Below are 27,024 nucleotides of genomic sequence, written 5' to 3' on the forward strand. Positions count from 1 at the left end.
AAATCTTGGGCATCAGCAAAAATCACAATAGAGAACAAATTGTTAGAAATATTTCATCATTTTGAAACAAACCATGTTCCATACAATAATGCACTAAAAATTGTGGGATACGCACTGTCCTTACCAGGAACTAATGCTGCGACTGAACGCGTTTTTCCTACAGTAAATAAAGTGTGGACATCAGAAAAATCACAATAAGTGTTGAGACTTTGAAAGCCATTTTATGTGTGAAATATAATTCAACAAATTCTTGTGAAGTTTCATGACCTTTTAAAAAACGACAGCAATCTACTAAAAAGAAATGCACTCAAACAAAAAATATGCCAAAGAATAAAATAATACTATACATAATTTTGTTAATGTATATTTGTAAATTTCACTTTAAAAAAAATTACAATATATTTGCATTTTATGAAAATTTCTGTTGCTTCATATAGACCAAATTTTTAATTAAGAACCCCCCCCCCAAAATCAATGGTGTCCCACTTTACCAATGTTAAAATCTGGTCATCTTACACAAAGTGCAAAAGCAATCACAGCAGATTTGAAACCCTGACTTGCTGGGATACCTGGTGGGCAAACCAGCCAAATGCAGCTTCTTGATGCATCAGTAAACAAGCCCATTAAGGCCCTAATGAAGAAAGACTGACTGTCATGAATACAGTCAGCTGGTAATGATTTAACATCTATAGGCAGAATCAGGAATCACCTATGCCCAGGTTTCTGATTGGATCCCCAGATTGTGGAAAGGTGTCAAGAAGGAAGCAGCTGTGAAACCATTTTAAAAATGCAGCATCAGCCAATGCATCAACTGAGGATGATGAAACTTACTGGGATAAGGAAAGCGACTCTCCAGAAGATACCATGTAGTAATGAAGAAATCAAAGAAAATGATACTTTCGATATTGACCGTGATGAAGAGCTCTTAGCCTTCTATGATGCATAAATATTGTAAATTTGTTACATAAAATTTCTTATACCTTATATCTGTTCTCATGTTTTATAAATACCTGTTACATAAAATTTCTTATACCATAATGTTATGAAATAAATGCTAAAATTCCTCTGTAATATAAAAAATAAGTACCTAAATATAAACAAATAAAAATTTAAACTAAAAAAAAAAAAACAAAAGAATAGTAACTGTACATTAATGCACTTCTGGGGTACAGTGTGGGGTTTTCACAAATAATCCGAAACACTTCCATCAAACTGGTTAACATAGCCTTCACGTAATTTTCTTAGTTATTGTGTTAAACGTTCATATTCTACTCATAGAAAGATTCACTTGTACCCTTGTAAGATGAACCACAGAAGTGAACCCTCGAATCCCCCTCCCTCCATCCATTCCCCCCTCAAAAGTTTTTTTACTGAAAATTTGGACCAAAAATTCAAGTGTGTATTATACGTGAATGCATGTTGTACCCAGCAAAATATGGTAATTCAAAGGAAGAAGAAAAACCCCAAATCAATAACCTCATCTTCCACCCAAAGACACTGGAAAAAGCAGAACACACCAAACCAAAAACAAGCAGAAAGGAAAATATAATAAAGATTAAAATAGAAATTAATAAAAAAGACAATAGGAAAACCAAAAAAACCAAAAGCTCATCTTCAAAATGATCAACAAAAATGATAAACCTTTAGCAGAATGGCCAAGAAACAGATAAGACTCAAATCACTTGAACCAGAAATGAAAGAAGGGTCCTAACTACTGATTTATGAAAAGATTATATGGGAATACTATGGATAATCATGTACCAACAAATCAGATAACTTAAGATGAAATGGACACATTCCTAGAAAGACACCAACTACTGAAAAATAGGCAGTGAAGAGACTGAATTAGTACTTAACTACCCACAAATAAAGGCCCAGGCCAAGATGGCTTCACCACTGAATTCTACCAGACATACACAAGAGTATTAATTCCAATTCTGTACAAATTCTCCCCAAACACAGAAGAGAACAAAACACTTCCCAATTCCTTTTATGAAGCCATTATTGCTCTGATAATAAAACTAGTCAAAGCAATCAAAGATAACTACAGACCAGTATCAGTTAAGGTAAGGACAAAAAAAAAAAACCCAATAAAATACTGGCAAACTGAATCCAGGAACATATAAATATACACTACCATCAAGTGGGAATTATTCCAAAGATGCAAAGTTGGTTTGACATCTAAAAAATTAATTAACAAAATACATCAAGCCAATAGAAAAAAAAAATCAAAAAGATTTATATCTGTAAAGAAATTTTGTCCAGTTACAAAAGTTAACATGATAGCCTTTCCACAGTCCATTTCTAAACATACGAACAATAAAATATGTTTATTTTTTGTTTTGGTGTTTTTTTGTTTTTTTGAGACAGAGTCTCAAGCTGTCACCCTGAGTCGAGTGCCGTGGTGTCACAGCTCACAGCAACCTCCAACTCTTGGGCTTAAGAGATTCTCTTACCTCAGCCTCCCAAGTAGCTGGGACTACAGGCACCCACCACAATGCCAACCTATTTTTTTTTTCCTGGTTGTAGTTGTCATCATTGCTGTTTGGCAGGCCCGGGCTGGATTCCAACCCGCCTGCTCTGGTGTATGTGGCTTTTCTTTTTTTTTGAGACAGAGTCTCACTATCTCACCCTCGCTAGAGTGCCATTGCATCACAGCTCACAGCAACCTCAAACTCCTGGGCTTATGTGATTCTCTTACCTCAGCCTCCAAGTAGCTAAGACAACAGGAGCCTAATACAACACCTGGCTATTCTTAAAGATGAGGTCTCACTCTGACTCAGGCTGGTCTCGAACCTGTGAGCTCAGGCAGTCCACCCACCTCCGCCTCCCAAGGATTGCAGGTGTGAGCCACCATGCCCAGCCTCAAACAATAATATATCTTAAAGGCTGTAAATTATTTCTTAAATTATGAAGTCAATATTATGTTCATTTTAAAACAGATTCAAATGTCTTATTTTTAAAAAATGATAATTAAATAAAACTCTACCCAACGTGAAGGATCACTGATCAGATTAATAAATAGTGCTGATAATTTAGTCCGTCGGATTTCCTGACATGTTGCACACGAAACCGCCATGAAGCATTCAGCACAAGCTTTCCGGACTCCCCATACATTATCAGAACAAAGCTGGAAAAATCTAGGCAGCTACGTAAGAAAGAAAGGGTTCTGTTAGTCAGAGGTTTCGGTAGTTATTTCTCTTTCATTTTGTGCTTCTCATAGATAATTTTTTTTTTTTTTTTTTATCTATTTGTGTTTGTCTTGAGACAGTCTGACTCTGTTGTCCTGGGTGGAGTACAGTGGCTTCATCATAGCTCACTGTAACCTCCAACTTCTGGGCTCAAGCCATCCTCCTACTGTAGCCTCCCCAGCAGCGAGGACTAAAGACATGTGCTACCATACCTGGCTACCTTTTTTATTTTTTGTGGAGTTGGGATCTTGCTCTTGCTCAGACTGTTCTCAAACTCCTGGGTTCAGGTGATCCTCCCACCTCAGCCTCCCAGAGTGTCAGGATTAGGCATAAGGCCACTGTACCCCACCAATTTTCTGCTTTCATAGAGTTTTAAATATTAGATGTTCTTAAGAAGTAGAATAATTTAGTATTAATACTCAGCACTTTTTAAGAAATCACCTCTCCCAACTGACTATGCAAATTCAAAAAACACTCCCAACAAATATAGTTTAAATGTTATCTAAGAGCTTGTACCTAAACTTAATTATTTTGCATAACAGATGGCTTCAGAAAACCCTTTCATTATATTAACTTCTATACCAACCACATAGATCCACATACTATTTAAAACTAACTTGATATGGATTTAATGTGTGAAATAAAATATATGAAAGTTATAATAAAATTAAAAATTCAATTGAATAAACAATTGATTTCCTTCATAGAAACAGAAGAGGTTAAAAATTAAAAAAGCAATGGCTCTGACATATATGTGTATTTTCTAATAAAAAGTATTTTTATCAAAACACAATTCAAGTACCTAGATTTACAGAAATTTAAACCCCTAAATTCAAAGTTATTACTATCTTTCTGGTTTACATTCATGGGATTGTGTTTATAAAATTTTGGGATACGTGTCAAGTATTTCAAACTGTATGTGTTACATTGCTTATTCTTTCACACCTGCAATACTCACCAACATTTCCTCAGTAGCTTGCTGGCCAACTACACTACAAATATCTCCAAAATTGGCAGCACAGACCTGACAACAAAAGCATCATTGAGATTTCAAAACATTATAGTTTTTTTACCTTTTAAATTTCACATATCAATACGTTACTAGAACTATGTGTTTTTGAGTAGAAAAAAAATTATTAAAAAAATACCTTGCGAACATGAAACATTCTGCAATCACAGCACATTTCACAAAACCTAGGAAGGATAAGACGTTCTGTAATATCCTTTCCAACCATGGGAGCCATTTTGCACATTATCTAAAATAAGAACAAAAACACAATGAAAATATCTTTAAGGCTTTTTCAGTACATAATCTAAGTAAACATAAAAAATGTAATATGGCACCATTATATTGCATATATCTCAGAAAACATTCATAGTCAACTGAAAAATTTCATCTTGTTTATCCAAGTAGGAAGCACAAAATTAGATATTAACCAGCATCAATAAAATTAACCAATACTAAATAAAATTCACAGAAAATCCTAAAATTTTTTGTCCAGTTTCTATTGTAATAATAATTTTGCATGATAAATTTAAAACAAACCAAAAAACCCCTATACTTTCCAAGTTAAAAAAATAAGTAGTGACTGTTCATAGGGAATAATTATCCCTAAGAAGGATCTGGATTTAACACATCCGTACTGCTAAAAAGAAGACTACATAGAGGCAGTCCTCATCTTAGAAAGCATTGTCTTAACTGAAGCTTGTGATGCTAGAACCAGGTCCTGGTTTTGTACAACTCTGGTTCCAAGGAATGCAGGAAGAGTTTCAATATGGACATGTTTCAGTTAACATAGTGCCAGGCAAAGTCAGGATTAACTATTTGAAAACGAGTCCTCTGTTACTTAAATACATTCGCCCGTGGTTAACATGGACGAATCTGATAGTCTGTCATCATGGATCAAGTATATCCACTGCTAGATTGCAAATATGATTTTTAAAAAAGTAAACAGCATAAAGATTGAAAAGAAAGAAAACTATTTATATATGACATGGCTGTCTACATGGAAAAATCACAAGGAAATCTACAAAGCAGCAGCTAAAACAATTAGGTTAGTTAAGGAAGGTTATTAGGCCATATATCAAAACACAAACAATTTACTGTATTTCTATAAATTGCCAACTAAGAACAGTATTATTCACAAATAGTGCTTTTTAAAAAATGAAATCTAACAAAGTACATACAAAATCTTTCTACTGAAAACTGTAAAATATTGATATAAATCAAAGAATTAAATAAATGAAAAGATCTACTATGTTCATGGATTATCAGGGCAGGCAATTCTCTCCAAATTGATCTATGGACTCAGTACACTCCTTAACAAAATCTTACCATCATCAGACCTAAAGATAATGCCTAATCTCCTATATTCCAAAGCCAGCTTTGTTTTTCAATAAGCATCACCAAGCCCTAGTTAAAGTTCCTACTTAAAGATCCAAAGTTATACTGCATCACTGGAGTCACATAACTCAATTTATTAGATGAATCATTCCCAAGGTAGAGGAACATTTGGGAGCCAGGGAATATAAAATGTGACAAAAATAAACATAAGCCAATTATAAGAGAATATCATGATATTACTACTAGTGCTGGATATAGTCTTGTTATAATGTTTTACCAATTTTAAATCCCATCAAAAATAGTAACTTAGAGTAAGTTAAACTCTGCTCAATATAAACCAAAGATTATGCCAAGGTCCAAACTGGTTTCCTTTATTGAGGAAATCCTGAATTAAAAAAAAAAAAAAAACAAGCTTTGGAATCAGGCACAGGTAGTGAACAACACTGTGACTGAACTGAATGTCACTGACTCACATACTTAATGATTAACTGAGCATCTTAAAAATAAAATAATGGAGTCAAGAAATTTTTCAAGAGAAAGAAGACTAGAGCTATCATCTTAATTCATTCCACTAATGATGATCAGGAAGTACTGTACAATTTTGGTGTAATTTTTTAATATAAGGAAAGATATAACTACACTATTTTAGGTTTAAATAGTAAACTCTCACTATCCAAACAGATTTGAATATATTTTAAGGTAAATTTATTACTTTTCTAATTTATTATCAGAATCATTATTTAAACTCCAGAACCACAGATGTGAATCATATCATACATTACTCTATTTCAGCGGTTCTGAACCTGTGGGTCACGACCTCTTTGGGGGTCGAACAACCCTTTCACAGGGGTCGCCTAAGACCATCTTGCACATTAGATAATTACATTACAATTCATAACAGCAGCAAAATTACAGTTATCAAGTAGCAACAAAAATAATTTTATGGTTGGGGCATTAGGAAGATTGAGAACAACTGCTCTAATTCATGCCCTAATTATGATGGTTCCCAAATAATCAGAATATTAGCTAACCATATAAGAAAACCCAGAAACTCACTTGTACTTGACTGTATTATGTGCCTAATGACTCAACCTATATATGCTAATTACTGACATCATATATCATAACTAAATTACTTGCCTGACCACCCTTCTCCCAACAATCACACTGTCAAAGGCAGAAGCCAAGTATTATTTTTTTACTTCTTTGTGCTTACAGAGCCAAGAAAAGTGGTCAATAGAAACTAAAAGGGTTCAAATGTTTTTTCATTCATCACAAGGTTTTTTTTTTCAACTGCACTGATAACAACCATTGTATCTTTCCATTTTGACATAATTAATAAATTTACAGTTACTTGTTATTTTCTTATTATGTGAAAGTACATTTATCCTTGTAAGCCTTCATGTCCTTTTCTAACCCTGATTTACATTTCAAATTTAAACACCTGTGGCTACTTTAATAGATATGTGTTAAATGGGATAAAGCAACCTAACATTTAATGAGCATCTCCTGTCATTCAATTTTGCCTAAATGGAAAAATGTTATTCTACTTACAGCCACAGCTTCTGTTTTCACATCATCATTGCTATCTGGGGCGGTCAGTTCTATGAGGACGGGACACACTTTAGTCTCCACGTCAAATCGCTCAATTAGCTCCTGCTCCAGCAGAGCCAGCAAGGCTGCCTGACTTGTTTTCCTCACCTAGAGAAAAACAACAATATATACAAAGTACAAAGGTGACAGAACAAAACTACCATTTGATTTTTACAAACCTAAAGACTTCTCATCTTAAAGGGATCAAAAACTGGCAAAACTTTGCAAATAAATAATCCGTGCCTATTTTCATCAATTATTACAAAGACCAGACTTGGCAGACTGTGTTAGAATAGATGAAGTGAAAACACAAAAGCTATGCTTGTAAATAACGTCACACAAATATTTTCAGGGACACTGAGGAGGGTACATGAGTCCCTATCGAAGTTTGAGACAGACTGTGTTACGGTCCATTATTTCACCTCCAAGGAACACAATCAACAGTGTCCTTTCTGATTCACCCGTGCAAGTTTCAACTTGCTCAGCTTATTGGTGTTACTAGGAGGGCTTCATTTGTTTCTATCCACATGGATTTTGTTTCTTGATTTGTGTGTATCTCAAAACTCTCACAAGTGGGCAGCACCTGTGGCTCAAAGGAGTAGGGTGCCAGCCCCATATGCTGGAGGTGGCGGGTTCAAACCCAGCCCTGGCCAAAAACTGCAAAAAAAAAAACCTCACAAATGACAGTACAGTTACTATACATTGTCTACAATGGCATTAACGAGACCTATTAGATTTCTCTAACTCTTAACATAGCTTGTCTAAGATCATTTCTGAAAAACAGAATAATGAAGTTAAAAAGGAAAAAACATCCCAATGAGATCATTTAGTTAGTCATTCCACATATATTATGCTACATCAGTTTCCCTTAAGAATATCTAAATAGTACTCTTACCTGATTATTCTGATCTGCAAGATATCTAACCACAATAGGTAATAAGTATTTGGAAAAAGCATATGGTATTGAAGGCCGGTTTTCTTGACAAAACAATGCAATATGAGGCACCTGTTCCATCAGCTCCGCTCTCACAGTTGGTTCTATTGAAATAACAGCAATATGAGCAAACACCTTCTGCCGTAGTAACAAAATTGTTTTTTTTTTGGAGACAGAGTCTCACTCTCAGTAGAGTACTGTGACATCCTTGCTCACAGCAACCTCAAACTCTTGGGCTCAAGTGATTCTCTTGCCTCAGCCTCCCACGTAGCTGGGACTAAAGGTGCTCGCTACAACGCCCAGCTATTTTTAGAGATGGGGTCTCGTTCTTGCTCAGGCTGGTCTCAAAACTGTGAGCTCAGGCAATCTACCCGCCTTGGTCTCCCACAGTGCTAGGATTACAGGCATAGTAACAAAATCTTTACCTAGGCTTGACACTGTCTAGGAAGGCTTTGGACTTTCATCCTCTGTATAAGACTTAAAAAAATGTTCTCTAATTAAGGAATCCTTTTCACAACCATGAGTGAAAAGAAGGCCTTACCCCCAACCCAAGATGCTGTTTATAGTAAGTACTGAATATGTAACTATTTCTTAGAAGAAATTAATTTATTCATCACCTACATTGTGCCACACTGTGACAGGGGTTAAATATCTGAAATTTACATAATATTTTGATACATTATCTATAAATTCCACCTTAAGAATCTCCTAGCGCAAGTCATAAGAAATGGCTCCCAATCTCAACTCAATTCAATAAATGAAAAATTTATAATTAGACTCCACTAAAACTCAAAGAGGATAAACGAATAACAAGGGAGACAGATTATAATAGAAATATGGCGTTTACAATCTGAGTTTCAAAAGGATGAACTGTCTAATAAAGTTGGGAAATCAGCCAGTTTGTGTGGTAAAAAGGATTCCTACTGCATACTACACACAAATTACAGGTGAAATAAAGTTCTAAACTTTTGCTAAAAAAAAAAATAAAAAGATAAAAAGTACTAAGATATCATTAAAAAAGGCAGCTCAAATCTTGGAACCTTCCAAAATTTTTTCTCCCAAAAGACAAAATACACAAAAAAGACTAAATGACTCAACAAATTTCATTCTATAAAAACTTCATTTTAGAGAACAGAAATCATACTCAGTCAAAAGGCAAAACAGTGTGAGAAAAGATGTATAACAAAGTATTAGGAAGGAAAACATACAAGGAAGGTAACTGTTCAAATAAATATAAGAAAAAGGATAAAATAGGCAATTCACAGAGGACACCCAAATGACTAGAACACAGACACACTGGACTGTCTGTAATAAGTCATCACATCAAACCTTACTAGAACTTCTGTATCTATTAATGACTTCATTATTAAAATCACCTTAAGGGAGATGTGTATAAATGTGTCCACTGGAACTTCAGACCTCAACAAAGAGAAATTAACATGGTGATATATCAGTAGAAAACACACTAGAATTTTATAAAGCTCAGAATCTATCAACAAACCAATATTTGGAATTTTTATTATACTGTTGTGCCACAGGAAGTTAAGACAGACTTGAACCTAATTTCTTAAAAAGCAGACATATAGGCCTCTACTTTTCCTCTTGAATTCACTAAGTTAACATTGACCTTATCATCTACAGATATTTTTGAAGCAAGAAGGGGACACAGTCATAGTTTCAGTTAAGAATGTAATCAGTGACTTCTCTTTCTTCAAAGTCAAATAGATGAAATGGAACAAAGCAGATTCCACAAACAGACTCAGGCACGTGTAGACAACTGGTTCTAGGTAAACAAGGAAAGATTCCCTTTTCAATAAATGGTGCTGTGTCAACTAGCTGCTCATATTTAAAAAAGAGAGAGAGAGGCTAGACACAGTGGCTCAGCTTGTAATCCTAGAACTTTGGGAGGCTGAGGCAGGAGAACTTCTTGAGGCTGTAAGTTCAAGATCATACTAGTTGGCTCGGTGTCTATAGCACAGTGGTTATGGTGCCAGCCACATATAACAAGGTAGGGGGGTTCAAACCTGGCCGGGCCAGCTAAAAACAATGACAACTACAACAAAAAAATAGCCAAGCATTGTGGCAGGCGCCTGAAGCCCCAGCTACTTGAGAGAATGAGGTAAGAGAATCGCTTAAGCTCAAGAGTTTGAGGTTGCTGTGAGCTGTGACACCATGGCACTCTACCAAGGACAACATAGTGAGATTCTGTCTCAAAAAAAAAAAAAAAAAATACTAGTTAATAGCAAGACCCTGTCTCTACAAAAGTAGAAAAATTAGCTAGAAATAGTAGTGTACCCCTGTAGTTCCAGCTACTTGGGAAGCTGAGGCAGGAGGATGCCTTGAGCACAGAAGTTGGAGGCTACAGTGAGCTACAATGATGCCACTGCCCAGCATGGGCGACAGAGTGAGATCCTGTCTCTAAGAAAAAGAAAGAAACAGAGAGAAAAAGAAGAAACTTGTCCCCTACGTCACATCATACACATGAATACATTGCAGGTGCGAGATAGACTTAAGTGTCAAAGGCAAAAGCAATAAAGCTTTTAAACTTAGAGAATACAGGAAAAACATTTATCACTTTGAGGTAGCAAAACAATTCCTCAGAAGATACAAATAGTGCTACCCGTAAAAGAAAAGAACTTCTCTTCTAAAAAGAAGCACCATTATAAGAGTGAAAAGACAAGCCACAGAATGGAAAATGATGCATTTCTTTTTTTGAGACAGAGTCTCAAGCAATTCTCTTGCCTCAGCCTCCCAAGTAGCTGGGACTACAGGTGCCTACCACAACACCCAGCTATTTTTTAGAGACAAGGTCTCACTCTGGCTCAGACTGGTCTCAAATATGTGAGCTCAGGCAATCCACTGCCTTGGCCTCCCGTGGGATTACAGACATAAGCCACTGCTCCCAGCCCCAAAAATGATACATTTCATACACTTTTATAAAGGACACAGAGCTCACTGAAAATCTATTTAAAAAAAGACTGCCAATTTTTAAAAAGAGACTTAAACAGACATTTCTGAAAAGGTAACTAAATAAGCAATAACCAGATACTCAACTTCACTAGCAAATGAGGAAATGTAAACCAAAACCACAGAGAGATACTACTGGGCACCCACCCATTCCCCTTTGGCAAAATTTAAAATGAACTTGTGCTGTGAAATAATAGACCTGCTGAAGGGATCACAAATTGTGAACACCACTTTGAAAAACTTTGTAACATATCTATTAAAGACAAATCTCTGCATATCCTATGGCCCAGTGACTCCACTTCTAAGTATACACCTACAGAAATGTGTATACCTGTGCTTTACTTGACTCCTTGGTTCACATCACATTTAACAGCCTAAAGCTAGACGCAATCCAAGTGTCCACTAAAGGAACAATAAACAAGTAAGTTGCAACAGATTCATGTAACAGACCGGGTGAAAGTCAGTCAATATAGTTACATATAACAACACGAACTCCAGAAATATAAAAAAGCAGACATAACGATGTAGAATACATTCAGTATGATCCCATATAAAGTTCAGACAGGCAGACCTTTAGCTGTCAAAATGCTCACCTATGGGGTAGTGATTTTCAACCAGTGTGCCGAGGCCCAGTGGTGTGCCCTGAGAGGATCTTAGGTGTGCCACGAAAATTTTTGAGGATTATTAATTAAATCACTTTCAAAAGAAGTTCAAAGTAAGTATACTCTTTTTTTTACTTTTTATTTTTAATCATAAACATAATCATAAACATAATTCAAGTGTGCCATGAAAGTTTAACTATAGGCTCAAGTGTGCCTGAGATAAAAACAGTTGAAAAACACTGGGGTAGGTGACAGGACAGAAATTAGGAGGTACACTGAGATGATTTCTGGGATGCTAGCTCCACTTATCTATCTGAATACTAATTACATGAACCTTAACTCTGGGAAACTTTGTGGGGCTATACATGTATTTTTTGCAGTGTGTTATACTCAAAAGAATTTTTAAAAATTGCTTCAAATATATTATTTCTGAAAATTGGGCATAAATTTGTTAACAGGCTTGAGTTTCAATTTTACACATCCAGGCATAGTTTGAGAATTCACTCTCCCTCCACATAATAGAAACACATACATACACATATAAGAAATCAACTTATAAAATTACTTCTACTTGCTCACAACCCTGAGCGCAGTAAACAACTTCATTCATTCCCAAAATGAAGAATGAACCAATACCACCATATTCCTATGAAGGCCCACTAAAGATGAACTTACAATCCAAATATATTTTAAAAAAATAAGAAAATGAGCCTTTAGTAGCATAAAGATTAAGACACTACAGAGGACTAACTACACAACAATCTTCTATTATATTTTTTTCTTTTGAGACACAGTTTCACTTTGTTAGCTCACAGCAACATCAAACTCCTAGGCTCAAGCAATTCACTTCCCTCAGCCTCCCAAGTAGCTGGGACAACAGATGCCTGTCACAGTGCCTAGCTATTTTTAGAGACAGGGTCTCGCTCTTGCTCAGGCTGGTCTTAAACTCGTGAGCTCAAGCAATCTACCCACCTCGGCCTCCCAGAGTGCTAGGATTACAGGCATGAGCCACCATATAACAATCTTTTAGAGCAATGTTTTTCAACCATTTTTATCTCATGGAACAATTAAAACCTATAAACTTCCGCAGCACACTTAAATTATGTTGATCAAAAAAAGAAGATGAACGAATATACTTACTGTACTTTGAAATTTTTTTGAAAATAATTAATGATCCTCAAAAATTTTCGGGGCACACCTAAGATCCTCTCATAGCACACTAGTTGAAAATCACTGTTTCAGAGGTTTCAATCATTTTCAACATTCTATTTTAAAGATATTAAAAAAATGTAAAGTAACTGAAAAAAATATGATAATGGGGGAAAAAAAGCACCAAAGACTGCTGAAAATTAAAAACAAAGTTAAGAACAATAAAAAATTGGATACGGGTGGTACCTGTGGCTCAAAGGGGTAGGACGCCAGTCCCACATGCCAGAGGTGGTGGGTTCAAACCCAGCCGCAACCAAAAACCGCAAAAAAAAAAAAAAAAAAGGACAATCAGCAGAAAGGTTAGACTTCGGTAGTAAATACTTTGCTGACAGAAATTAGCAAAATGCAGATAAGAGATAAAGAACAGTTAAAAACCATAGAAAAATACAATACTTTTATCTTATTAAAATACACCTACTCACACAAAACAACTTTTAAAAATAAGACTTGGGCGGCGCCTGTGGCTCAAGGAGAAGGGCGCTGGCCCCATATACCGGAGGTGGTGGGTTCAAACCTAGCCCCGGCCAAAAACTGGAAAAAAAAAAAAAAATAGGACTTTAAGATAAAGGAGAGACAATATTAAAAACAGTGAAGGGGCCCAGACACTGTGCTTGACATAGTCGGTGCACCAAAATGTCCTGTGTTTCCAGCACAGTTTTGACGCCACATTACCATGTTTTCACCTGAAGGTCGGCTCTACCAAGTAGAATATGCTTTTAAAGCTATTAACCAAGGTGGCCTTACATCAGTAGGTGTCAGAGGGAAAGACTGTGCAGTAATTGTCACACAGAAGAAAGTACCTGATAAATTATTGGATTCCAGCACAGTGACTCACTTATTCAAGATAACCTAAAACACTGGCTGTGTGATGACAGGAATGACAGCTGACAGCAGATCCCAGGTACAGAAGGCACGCAATGAGGCAGCTAATTGGAAATACAAGTATGGCTATGAGATGCCCGTGGACATGCTGTGTAAAAGAGTCGCTGACATTTCTCAGGACTACACACAGAACGCTGAGATGAGGCCTCTTGGTATATGACTTTAACTGGTACAGATGAAGAATAAGGCCCTCAGGTGTACAAGTATGATCCTGCAGATTACTACTGTGGGTTTAAAGCCACTGCAGCAGGAGTTAAATAAACTGAGTCAACCAGCTTCCTTGAAAAAAAGTGAAGAAGAAATTTCATTGGACATTTGAACAGACAGTGGAAACTGCGATTACATGCCTGTCTACTGTTCTGTCAATTGATTTCAAACCTTCAGAAATAGAAGTTGGAGTAGTTAGTTGAGAATCCTAAATTTAGGATTCTTACAGAAGCAGAGACTGATGTTTACCTCATTGCTCTAGCAGAGAGAGATTAAGCATTATTAGTTTACCAAATCTGCGATGCCACCTGTCTGCGTGTCTGGAACCAATAGACCAACACTATGGAGGCCCTTGGACTGAGAAAGGAAGCTCTCCCACTCCTCCTCCTGCTATGAAGTGGTTAGGGGTCTGGATAAATAAAAATAATCCTTTTGGAAAAAAAAAACAAAAAAACTGAAGGATGAAATATCTAATGAAAAGACGAGAATCTTCAAATTCGAGAAGCAAGACAAATCCTGAATAAAACACATAAAATTGTACCTAAATACATCACAGCAAACCCCACAACGTCAAGGAAAGGAAATTTAAAAAGCAATCAGGAAGGCTCGGCACCTATAGCTCAACCGGCTAATGCGCCAGCCACGTACACCTAAGGTGGCGGGTTCGAATCCCCAGCCCGGACCCGCCAAACAACAATGACGGCTGCAACCAAAAAATAGCCGGGCGTTGTGGCGGGCGCCTGTGGTCCCAGCTACTTGGGAGGCGGAGGCAAGAGACTCGCTTGAGCCCAGGAGTTGGAGGTTGCTGTGAGCTGTAATGCCACGGCACTCTACCCAGGGGGACAGCGTGAGGCTCTGTCTCAAAAAAAAAAAAAAAAAAAGCAATCAGGAAGAGAATCAAGATTACCTAAAAAAACAAAATTAGACTACCAGACTTTGCAATAGTAACAACAGCTGGGAAAAATGGCTCACATCTGTAATCCTAGCACTTGGGAAGGCCAAGGTAGAAGGACTGCTTGAACCCAGGCGTTTAAGACTAGCCTGAGCTACACAGCAAGATGCGCCATTACTGTAAAAAATTAAAAAATAAACAGTTAGCTGGGAATGGTGGCACACACCACTGCTTCAGCACAAGAATTTGAAACTGCAATGAGCTATGATGATCCACAACTGTACTCCCACCTGGAGAACAGAGCAGAAGACCCTGTCTCTAAAAAAAAAATAATAATAATAACAACAGCAAGAATAAATGGAATAAAATATTGCAAGTATCAACTAGATTTCCATACTTTGTTAAAATGATCAATTAAGAGTAATGATAACAATCAGTAGAGTCTAAAGATATACTGATGAATTTAGTAATAAATCTAAACAAGTATTTACTATGCAAAGGAACAGCAGTGATGGATCCTTTTTCCTTTGTCTAGATTATTTCTAAACTCAAGTATAAAGATATGCTTAAACTTAGTATTAGCTTAAAATGGTTACGTTTCAGGTTATGTAAATTTTACCACAATAAAAAATGTATTTATAAAAACCTTAATATCAGGCCAGGAGTGGTAGCTCACACCTGCAACCCCGGCATTCTGGAAGGCCAAGCCAAGTGGACTGCCTGAGCTCACAGGTTTGAGACCAGCTTGAGCAGGAACGAGACCTCATCTCTAAAAAAACAGCCAGGTGTTGTGGCGAGTGCCTACAGTCCCAGCTAACTTGGGAGGCTGAGGCAAGAAAATCACTTGAGCCCGAGAGTTTGAGGCTGCCGTGAGCTGTGACGTCACAGCACTTTACCAAGGGCGACAAAGTAAGACTCTGTCTCAAAAAACAAAAACAAAAAACTTTAATATTTAACCCTCAATGAATCCCCAACAATTAAAAAAGAAAAACCTTAATATTACCATTTTCTAAGCTTCACAGAAGTTTACCTCTACGTAAGCAGACCCTCTTATCTTCACTTTGAAAATAAACTAGCTTTAGTTTTACATATGGTGACTTTCTTTGGGAATGAGAAAGCACAAAGAAAGCACTTCACACTTACAGTCCCCTCCCTCCCTTCTTATTCTGAATTATTTTTTAAAATGTTTATTAATCCCTAAAATATGAATATGCATCATGCAAAATAATGTCCTTAACTTGTTTTGGTGAGAAATTTTCAAAACTAAAACAAAAGAGCTTGCTATAAAATGTGCCCATTGCTTGGTGTTGCAGGTAAGTTTGACAACCTTAGGAAATCTTTCAAAAGTAATCTTGTATTACATTAAATTTTTCATTAGTTTTTAGAAACACATATTTAATTTAAAAATCTTCCTAGAAATAGAGTAAATTCACTTTCTTTGCATAAACATATACCTGAATCTTCAGCCAATCTGCTAATTCTTTCCAAAACAGCAATACAATCCCTTTCGTCATCGCAGACTTCCCTCAATGTATCCAGCAAACTCCGGGCCACCATTTGTCTATAGAGAAAAATAAAATTACATGTTGTTCAGTGGCATCAATAGTCAACATCTAGAATTTCAAACAACAGAATCCATACAGTTTTTAAAAGAAAAATTTTCTTTATTACATTGTTAAAACATACAGTAAGCCTATAATTTTTCCTAAGTGGCAAATGTCAGTATTGATTTTAACAATGAGATTGAGTATTTACTAACATATTTTTTCTTATCTTTATTTAACGGATTTGGCTAATTTCTAAAGTCACTGAAAATCTACTTTGAACAGTTATCCTTCAATTATCATAATGAAAAAACATACTTATTTCTCATTGCACATATATACATCTTATACAATATTATACATTTACATATTTTTACTGGCTTCAGTTTGTCATAATCGAAAAATGTGAACAGACTTTTCAACTTCCTGAAGAGTCTGTCTGATACAGGTGATTTGGGTACAAGAGCTGGAAAAGTTCCACAGTAGGGGAGCTAGCTCTGCGTCACTGCTGTCCTAATGGCCTTGAGCAGCAGCTGGCACACTGCAGCAATACACACAGTTCCATCTGTCCGAGGAACATACTCCCCAACAAGCCATTTACAGGAATACCAGAAAAGCAATGGTACTATTTTACCAAAAAAGCAAAGAAAGAATGCTGTGTCCTTCCTAGGATTAGGGAGTAAACTAAGAAAAAAAAGGTCATGCTATGAGTATTAATAAAACTGGACAATTCAGATTACATACTTTAAAAACTACTTTAAACTGGATGATTTTATTTTCCCTACTGAAATTAATAAAACCACCCTTCCACTTCTACTTTGATGAAAAACATATGCACATACCTGTTAAAAGCGTTCTCACTTGCAGCATACTTGTCCAATCTCCCCAGTGGCGTCAACATTTCATCTTGTGAGACAAAGTCCAGGGCTGAAGGTATAATAATCACATCAGACTCTGAGCTGTAGTCATCCACACCAACTATCAGAGACATCAGAAATACTCCTTATAACACTTTGAAACTAAAATGTACCCCTTGCCTGTCTGAAGCAGCATGTTTCTGGAATGGTATAAAGAATCACTGGAGAATCTTAGGTCCAATCCAGAAACCTTGAATAACTGAAGGATGCTTCCTCTCCTTTGTCTACAGATATGTTATAATTTTCTCTAAAAGAATAAGGGTCAGAGGGAAACAGACCCTGTATGGGGAAAACAGAATGATCAGTTGAGAACTTACATGTTAATTAGGACACTAACAAGTTGTGAATGAACACACAGAAAACCCAACACTGATAGAGGTAACTCTGCTACACACAAGATAAAGCTAATGAAATTGGTATCTGACTTCACTTAATAAAGGAAAGCTAAAAACTACCAGTAGAATTCATATTCAATAAACAAGTATTTATTAACATTTGTGCCAAGTAGTAGGCTAGATGCTGGGGAAATAGCAATAAAAATACTAACATTCTACCAGCAGTTAATACTATACTGAGAAAACAATCTAGTTTAAAATGACCATTATAACAAACTGCCAGGAGAGAAAAGCATTCAAGCTGCGGGAGGAAGAAGAGAAGTCTAAGAAAGAAGGCATGCAGGGTAGTTCATGCCTGTAATCCCAGCACTTGGGAGGCTGAGGCGGGTGGATCGCCTGCGCTCATAGGTTTGAGACCAGCCTGAGCCCAGAGTGAGACCTCGTCTCTAAAAATAGCTGGGCGTTGTGGCGGGCACCTATAAGTCCCAGCTACTTGGGAGGCTGAGGGAAGAAAATCAATTAAGCCCAAGAATTTGAGGTTGCTGTGAGCTGTGACACCACAGTACTCTACCAAGGGTGACAAAGTGAGACTCTGTCTCAAAAAAAAAAAAAGTCTAAGAAAGAAATCGCTAAAAGCTAAGAAGGTAACAATCCAAAGGAACTAAGCAGAGAGTCCAAAGGTGTAATTAAATAGCATTACTGCTACAGAAGTCAAGGAAGAACTGAAAGGTCCTCAATGAACTTGGTACTTTGGTGCCATGTTGTGTGGTAATCTTAACAAGGGCAATTTTCCATGCTCTGAAAGCAGAGAAGCCAAGCAACAGTGACTAAAGAGGTAAAAGAAAATATAAGGAACTGAAGACTCTGAGTGCAAAATATGCCTTCCAGAACTGTGCTGTGAAAAACAGACTGGATTCGTTACTAACCAGGGCATACAAAATATGGTTATTATATTTTGTTTTGTTACTAATGTTTAAGAGAACAACTTGAAAATATTATATAATAAAACAATCAACAAATAAATATAAACTGAAGTTCCAGAAACAAGAAAATATAACCAATGGGCAGGCTGTGAGGGTGAAGGATGCATTATACATGGGAGTGCATTGTAGCATGACAAAATGTGCTGCTTCCAACAGATAATACTGAGGTAACTATTTTTACTCCTAGCAGAACACTGTCAAAAAGACACTAAAAAATATAGTACAGCTACTTTTAATAAAACAAAAATAATTTCTGTATTAAAAAATAGCTAGGCTCGGCGCTTATAGCTCAACCGGCTAAGGCGCCAGCCACGTACACCTAAAGTGGCGGGTTCGAATCCCCAGCCCGGACCCGCCAAACAACGACAACTGCAACCAAAAAATAGCCAGGCATTGTGGCGGGCGCCTATGGTCCCAGCTACTTGGGAGGCTGAGGCAGGAGACTCGCTTGAGCTAGGAGTTGGAGGTTGCTGTGAGCTGTAATGCCATGGCACTCTACCCAGGGGGACAGCTTGAGGCTCTGTCTCAAAAAAAAAAAAAAAAAAAGTACCTAAATATGCTCTTCCACTTCTGACAAAGATGGAGTAAGACAGACAAAATTTACCCTCACATCTTTTTGGTTAAAAATAAAAAAGCCAGGTACAGCGACCCAGCTACTTGGGAGGCTTAAGGTGGGAGAATTGCTTAAGTCCAGAAATTTAAAGCTGCAGTGTGCCATGAACACACCTGTGAATAGCCACTGCTCTCCAGCCTAGGAAACACATACAGACCTTGTCTTAAAAAAAAAAAAATGCAATTAAAAATAAACCCAAAATATATGAAATAATAGTTTCAGACAATGAACAGATGGCAACACAGTAAGGACAGTGAACCCTGAAGAGAAGAAAAGAAATGAGCTTCACATTCCCTCAGGTGACTTCCCAGAAAGAGTTTCCAGGACTCAGCACTATAAGGACCCCCTACCAAAATCACAGCAGACTCCTTGAGTTGAGGATTTGGGGACATCAAGGCAGTAGAATTTGCAGAGCAAAGTAGGAGAGAGGAGGGAACAGCAGAGAAAGACCTTCAGAAAAGCTGCAGATGGTCCCCCTTGAGTCTTTAGATGAGTGTTGGAACAATATTTACATGTAAGGAAATCACCTGGGTCTGAGGAAGGCCCCACCTTAGAAGATCAGAACCATTTCCCCTGATTATCACAAAGGACCAAGAATAATTTATGTCTCTACCAACCAAAATTTTTTAAAACTCTGTAAGACATGGGGCAACAGGCAGAATGTTCAAAGGTATTGTCTTAAAAGAGGCAAATAATTAGCTGTGAACTTACAGCTGCTCTAGTTTTGCCTAACAAAGCTTAACATAGGCCTCATAAGGAACAGATTCTTTCCAAACAATTTATCTGTGTCCCAGAATGAAACTCAAGAGACTATGAATGAAAATAAAAACAGCTGGCCCTCAAAAAGGTAAAATTCACAATGTTTAGCATGCAATTAAAAAAATTACTGGGCATGCAAAACTGAGGAAAATACAAACCATGAGGCAAAAATTTCAACAGAAACAGACCCAGAAGGGACAAAGATGATGGAATTTCAACAGAAACAGACTCAAAAGGGACAAAGATGATGGAATTTCAACAGAAACAGACCCAGAAGGAACAAAGATGATGGAATTAGCAGATAAGGACGCTGCAACAGTTACTGTAACTATACACCACTACTGAAAAAATCCTATAGCATATGTATCATATGTATACCGTAAGTGGCAATGCAGTCAATAATACCGTCAGATAAAATAACATACAGGGAGTAAATGCAGCTATACTGCTACAAGATTCCTACAGTTTATTCAAAATAGTACACTAACTTTATTTAAATAGATCAGGATACATTCAAGATATACATTGACAATCCTTGGAGTAAACTCTAAAACATGGTAGAAAGTACAGCCAGAAAGATAATAGGGGAACTAAAATGAAATATTAAAAAATATTCAATTAACCCAAAATAAAGCAGCAGCAGAAAAAAACAATGAGACAAACAGAAAACAAAAAGCAAAACCTAAATCCAACCAGATCAATAATCACATTAAATATAAATGGACTAAACATTTCAGTTAAAAGGCAAAGATTATTAATGAAAGAGCAACAGTGAGATAGTGTGTCACTACTAGAGCCACACTTTTAATGTTAAAAAAAAATTAAAAAGATAGAATAGTAAGCATAAAAAAGCTGATGTGCCTATATTATTTTCAGACAAAATTGACTGAAAGATGACTAGTATCACCAGAAATTATGAAGAGATACTTCATAATTATAAGAGGGCCAATACCTCAGGACCCTTAAGCTCTTTCTTTTGTAGTTCTTTCAGTATAACTAAAGATGATTACGGATTCTTGGACCCTATAATAGCAACAGACCTAACTATTTCACAGTTTTTTAAATTCAGCCTTCTCCAGTGATGAAGTAAAAATAAAATAAAAATCATCATCTCTTTATGTTATCTAAAATTTTAAAATGGCAAAAATGTAAACAATACAGTGTTCAACCCACTTTTAAAAAGGCATCTAAAAACAATGATTGCCAAAATGCTTTTTCAAATTACATTATGTCCTCCTAAAATTCTAATACTCACTCTTTCCCTGCAAATTTACTAACTTAGCTAGTTGGTACTGCTAGTTGAAAGGGAGCCAGAATGAAAAGTTAAGAGGAGGCTGAGTGTAGTGGTTCATACCTGTAACACCAGAATCTGGGAGGCTGAGGCAGGAGGATCACTTGAAGCCAGGAGCTCAAGACCAGCCTGAGCAATATGGCAAAATCCAGTCTCTACAAAAATTTTTTTAATTGAGCTGGGTGTGATGGCATGTGCCAAAAGTCACAGCTACCCAGGAAGCCCAGGAATTCAAGGTTCCAGTGAGCTATAGTTGGGACAATGCACTGCAGTCTGACAAAAGGGTGAGATCTTATCTCAAAAAATTTAAAAGGAAGATCACTTTGTAAGCTCAACAATGTAAGAGACTTATTTCAAAAAAATACTTAAGTAGGCAATCTTCATTTTCCAAAACCTAATTTTTAATTACAAAGTAAAACATCCATGAAGTAGCTGTATGGAACATTTTTTAATTGAAAATTACGGCTTTTAGTGGATCTTAATAGAATAGGATAAAATTCTAACATAATGAACTAGAATTCCTAATAGGAATAGAAACCTAGGCTACACTTAAAGCTTAGTCCATCCTATCTCCAAAAACCTTTGAGAACAGCTGCTCAACACAGATTCAATAAAATCTTTTAATTACAAATCATGAGGAATCAAAGGTGTTAAAAAGAACATGAATAAAGAAGATGACAAAGGAAAGAAACAATATGTATCATGTTACACATAGAACTGATTACTTTCCTCTGTATAAAGACATGAGATCATACAGAAGAGACAAAATTATCCTCATAGTTCCAGAAGTATTCTCTATGCTCCTCACAGCTCCCTATACCTAACACAGAAATTCAAAGTAGCAAAAGCAACAATTTTTGGCTTTTTTGAATGTAATAAAAATAGTCTAAAATGTAAAAGTTTAAAAGTTGGGCCCACTACAGAATTTAAAGATGACTAATTTAATCACAAAATAGTAATAGCAAAAGTACTGCGGGGCTGGGTACAATGGTTCACACTTGTAAACCTAACACTCTCGGAGGCTGAGACAGGTGGAGCACCGGAGCTTATGAGGTAGGCACCTATAGGCCCAGCTACTTGGAAGACTGAGGCAAGAGAATCACTTAAGCCCCAAGAGTTTGAGGTTGCTGTGAACTGTGATGCCGCTGCACTCTACTGAAGGTAACAAAATGAGACTGTCTCAAAAAAAAAAAAAAAATCCCATGTTCTATCACTTGTAAACTATGAATGTAAACTTAAACATGTACCTAATTTGAGTCCATTTCCTCATCTATAAAATAAATGTTGTCAAAACTTTTAAGATGCGTACAAAGATAATACCTATGAAATAACATGAGCGTCAGGCAAATATGCCAACATTCCCTTCAAACACTCTGCATTTTGGTTTGTTTCTAGGCACAGAAAATCTTAATGTGGGTTCTGTGTGTTTTTGTTTTCATTCATTTGATTCATCAAGTAGGACAGCACATATACCATATTCAGTGCTGGTACTAAATAAGAAATACATATACAAAAACTAGACAAAGAACTATGTAAATAGGTACACATAGGGGCATGTATGTGTGTACATATATACAGACATTTTCTACTAAGAAAAAGAAACGTGGTATAAGAGTGTACACATACAAAATATGCGGTAAACTACTTATGCTGTATACACGATGGTTGTTAACTATCATGCTTCTAAATCTGCCCAGTTGAATAAGAGAAGGTTTCAAAGACAAACCAATTCTGGGAAAATATACTGGAATTTACTAATGAGGACAGAAGGTAAAGGAAGACATTCTAAGCAGAAAAATCTAAAGACAGGGAGTCAAGGAAAACTTCTTATTTAGAAAATTGCAAGTAAGGTACAGGTGGGGTGTAGGGTTCACACAGGAGAGGCAGAGGAATAGAAGAATCAACTTAGTCTGCTAATATTTCAACAATTAACATTAATACATTTTGCAAAATTATCTTACCTAGCTGGAGAAATCACATCCTGCACTTAAGAGTGTCATTTGAGGTTTTTCTAAGGAACAACTTGACTAAATTCAAGTTATCTCCTTTGAATGATAATTAATTATAGGCAATAATATCAATATATAATTTATTTAACTATGCTAAAATAAAATTTGATTAAGATCAAAAGGTCATTTTTTAAAAAAAATAGAAAAAGAAGCAAAGATCATGTCTTTTCTAAGCTAGATGACTCCTTTGTCTTTACAAAGCTTTCTTTTTTAATCACTTTTTTAAAATTAAATCATAGCTGTGTACATTAATGCACCTGTGGTACAAAGCTTTCTGAAAGAACTCCAGGCCTCATTTCCTAACACTCTCTTCTAATAATCTACCACTCTTAGAACAGGAGAAGTACACAGAAGCCCTAACCTTAAGGGTACAATATAGTCATCCCTCAGTTTCTGTGGAAGATTGGTCCCAGGAACCTCCAAAATCCAAGGATGTTCAAGCCCTGATATGAAATGTATTTGTATATAACCTCTGAACATCCTCCTTAGTATCTGCACATAACCTCTGAACATCCTCCCCTACCCTTTAAACATCTCTAGATTATTTACAATACCTAATACAATGTGAATGCTATGTAAATAATTGTTATATGGTACTGTTTTTATTTCTATTATTCTTTATTGTTGCATTGTGTGTATATTTGTTTTTTTCCTTATTTTTGACCACTGTTTGGTTGAATCCCTGGATGTGGAATCAGTGGATAGGGAAGCCTGGCTATTCCAATTCAATAGAGAGAATTCTAGTTACACCTTCATCAATACCATAAGTATGCCTCTCTTCTATACCTGATTAAATATGCTCATATATACTATAAATTCAAGCTAATTTCATGTTCACACAGTAACTACCTTTACATCTTACAATTCTCAGACTTCCATTAGAAGTCCCCAGAACCAGATTCAAAAATCAGTTTCCATGGCTGAGCGTGGTGGCTCACATCTGTAATGCTAGCACTCTGGGAGGCTGAAATATGAGGATCATGAGCTCAGAAGTTTAAGAGCAATCCCAGCAAGCTCAAGATCTCCATCACTACAAAAAAGAAAATGTAGCCAGGCTGGTGACAAGCACCCATAAGCTGGTTTGGTCAGGAAGCTGAGACAGAAAGATAATTTGAGTCTGGGAGTTTGAGATTGCAGTGAATGTACTCTAGCCAAGGGAGCCTGGGAGTTTGAGTGCAATGAATATACTTTAGCCAAGAAGACAGAGCAGGACTATCTCAAACAAAACAACAAACATATAGAACAACTCCTCAACTTGTAGTCCTACCTCACTATTACACATGCATTTAAGGTACTCAAGAGTGCCTAGTCAAGGGAGAAAAAGTCAGAAACCAGAAGAACAAAAGGGAGAAGAATCTAAATCGTGCATGTACCTGTCTGCTCTAGGACCACGCATAAGGGAATGCAGAAGTATGGCTCCGCAGTTGGACTCAGTCCCCACACACTTTTCAGAAAGGACACTCCTTGCTGCCACCTATGGAGACACAGTATCCCAACAACATAGCCCCAAACACCTACCCAACTAGGAATCAACTACAGAAACAAGGTCACAATAATGAAGGGGGGAAAAGCCACTGTTAAAACTTGTAAATGTTGCCTAAAATGACCTTTATCATCTAACTTCTTAAAGGTATAGTTCCCCTGGCAGCCTTCATCTCCCTCTCAAGACAAATACAAAGTCCTTTATTTCTCTTTCACTCTTGTGACTCTCTTCTCAAAGATGAACAATTTGTCAAAATTAGGAGGCCCTTCTCAGACCTCCTGGTCCTACTTCTGTCACAGTGCCCACACCCACCACACCAACACCCTCTTCCTGAAATGCTCTTAGGTTCTATAAAAGTGCACAATTCTGAATATTTTTCTAGCGTTCCATACCATTCTTGCTCACTTCCTTCCAACCCTTTTATGTAAGTCGTTTCCCCACACTTGTGTCTTAATGTCCTCATGCACACATCACTCACACATACGCACACACACACACACACAAACATGCCTTCCCTTGGTAAGCTCTGTCACTGCCCAGTATCATGCATAATGCAGGTGACCCAATAAGTTCTCTTGTCCTGATCTCCAGCTCTACGTTTACACCTGCTTCGTAGACTCTCCACCTTCACGACCTATCTGTCCAAAAAACTAAACTGTCCAAATTAATCTTATAAAATCACTTCTTCACCATGACTTTCCAATTACCATCACTGGCCCTATTCACCTTGAGTTACCAAACATAAAGTCTGGAGGGGTTTTTTTTCCATGTTACCTTTCTTGCGCCCGTATCTAATCGGTTCCTAAGAGCTACAAATTCCATTTTTATACATCAGTCTGTATTTACTCTCTCCTTTTAGTTCCAAACACCCTAATCCAGAGGCTCTGATACTTTTTGCCAAGGGCAAACTGAGGTATTCAAACCCCAAGCAATATGCAAAGATTTTTAACTTCATGATTGTAACTTCATCAGACTGGATAATTTTAAGGGACTCTCTTGACTTCAGTCTCTATCCAAAAAACACACCTGAGGGTTTTGGAGCCAAGGTTTTGCCCTTCACACTCTCCCACTTGACAAAGACCTATCAATAAACCATCTAAAACCAAGAGGATCCACAGCCCCAAGGTAGAAAAAAACCTTCATGATAAACGAAACAACCCTCTGAAAGACTGATGAAAGTGTGAGGAGACCAACTCTCTAAAGACTGAAATAATTACTTTTCTAAGTCAGGTGGTTTTCAACTCCTTGCTTTCAAAAAAATTAAAAGACTGAAAGCTCATTAAAAATAATTATTGGCGGTGTGCCCAGAGCTCAGTCAGCAGAGTGCCACGCACATACACCGAGAGTGGTGGGTTCAAACCCGGTCCAGGACAGCTAAAAAAAAAAAAATAGAAAAACTGAGGCAAGAGGATGGCTTGAGCCCAAGAGTTGGAGGTTGCTGTGCGTGATGACGTCACAGCACTCTACCCAGGGGTGACAGCTTGAGACTCTGCCTCAAAAAAAAAAAAGAAAGAAATTGTTGGCACAAAAATTGGAAGTAGTTCAAGAAAAGAGTGGCACTGGCAACAAAACCATTTCCATTTCCATTGATTTATTTATGTCAACAAAATTTCTCAGTGCTTATAACTTTTTTAAAAAGGAGAAAAGATGCTAAATATGATCTCATTCTAAGCAATAAATTCTGTTCATCCATGAGTATGTAAGTTAATAATTTTTTAAATGTCCCATTCATTTCATTTAGAGAAGCCTTTCTAATAAAGTTCTGTTTACTGAATGTTCATCATTAATTTTTAATATTCTGGTTGTTCAGCTAAGTATTAGTAACAACAACAAAGGAAACTGAGAAAATTTTAACAGTTTTACAGCAAAAGGAAATTCAAATTTTAAATTTTGCTTTTTATATTTTGGTGTAAAGAAATATGACACTAAGTAGGTTTGGGGAAAAAATAATTTTTTAAAAATGTGAAAGGGCAATCAAAACTCTGAAACATTAAAATATATTAGGGTAAACATCTGTGTGGGACATGAAAAGATATAAAAAAGGGGGGAAATGCAAAATTCCCAATTTAAAGAGTTTATTCATGTATTTTAATAGTAGTATCAAAATGATATTTCAATTCCATTTTTTAAACTGATATAATTCTTATTTTAAAAATATTTATATTTACAATTCACTGGAAATGACATCCTTTGTAAATGTGATGAAATTTTATGGAGAAAATTTAGGGTATCAACTTTAAAATGGATAATAGAGTATTCAAAATTATTT

At 36.5% G+C, this 27,024-nt stretch overlaps 1 protein-coding gene and 1 pseudogene across 3 annotated transcripts in view; one reads left to right on the plus strand and one right to left on the minus strand.

Moving 5' to 3' along the window:
- Window positions 1–27,024, minus strand: part of PPP4R1 (protein phosphatase 4 regulatory subunit 1) — a 75,144-nt gene that overhangs the window by 38,445 nt on the left and 9,675 nt on the right. Inside the window, exons 1-7 of one of the 2 annotated variants that reach the window (XM_023507606.1) lie at window positions 17,208–17,456; window positions 16,276–16,382; window positions 8,024–8,166; window positions 7,090–7,236; window positions 4,340–4,447; window positions 4,150–4,215; window positions 2,990–3,148 (exon numbers count right to left, since the gene is read on the minus strand). In XM_023507606.1, the coding sequence (XP_023363374.1) occupies window positions 2,990–3,148; window positions 4,150–4,215; window positions 4,340–4,447; window positions 7,090–7,236; window positions 8,024–8,166; window positions 16,276–16,382; window positions 17,208–17,356 (879 nt within the window). In that variant the 5' untranslated portion in view covers window positions 17,357–17,456. Of the gene's footprint in view, window positions 1–2,989; window positions 3,149–4,149; window positions 4,216–4,339; window positions 4,448–7,089; window positions 7,237–8,023; window positions 8,167–16,275; window positions 16,383–17,207; window positions 17,457–27,024 lie in introns of those variants that run through there. The other variant, XM_023507607.1, reaches the window with a different exon arrangement.
- Window positions 13,412–14,409, plus strand: LOC100943823 (annotated as a pseudogene). The gene has a single exon (XR_002770866.1). The product of XR_002770866.1 is annotated as a proteasome subunit alpha type-6 pseudogene (transcript).

The sequence above is a fragment of the Otolemur garnettii genome, unplaced genomic scaffold (assembly GCF_000181295.1).
Source record: "Otolemur garnettii isolate 467f Iridium unplaced genomic scaffold, OtoGar3 scaffold00193, whole genome shotgun sequence".
Classification (NCBI taxonomy): domain Eukaryota; kingdom Metazoa; phylum Chordata; class Mammalia; order Primates; family Galagidae; genus Otolemur; species Otolemur garnettii.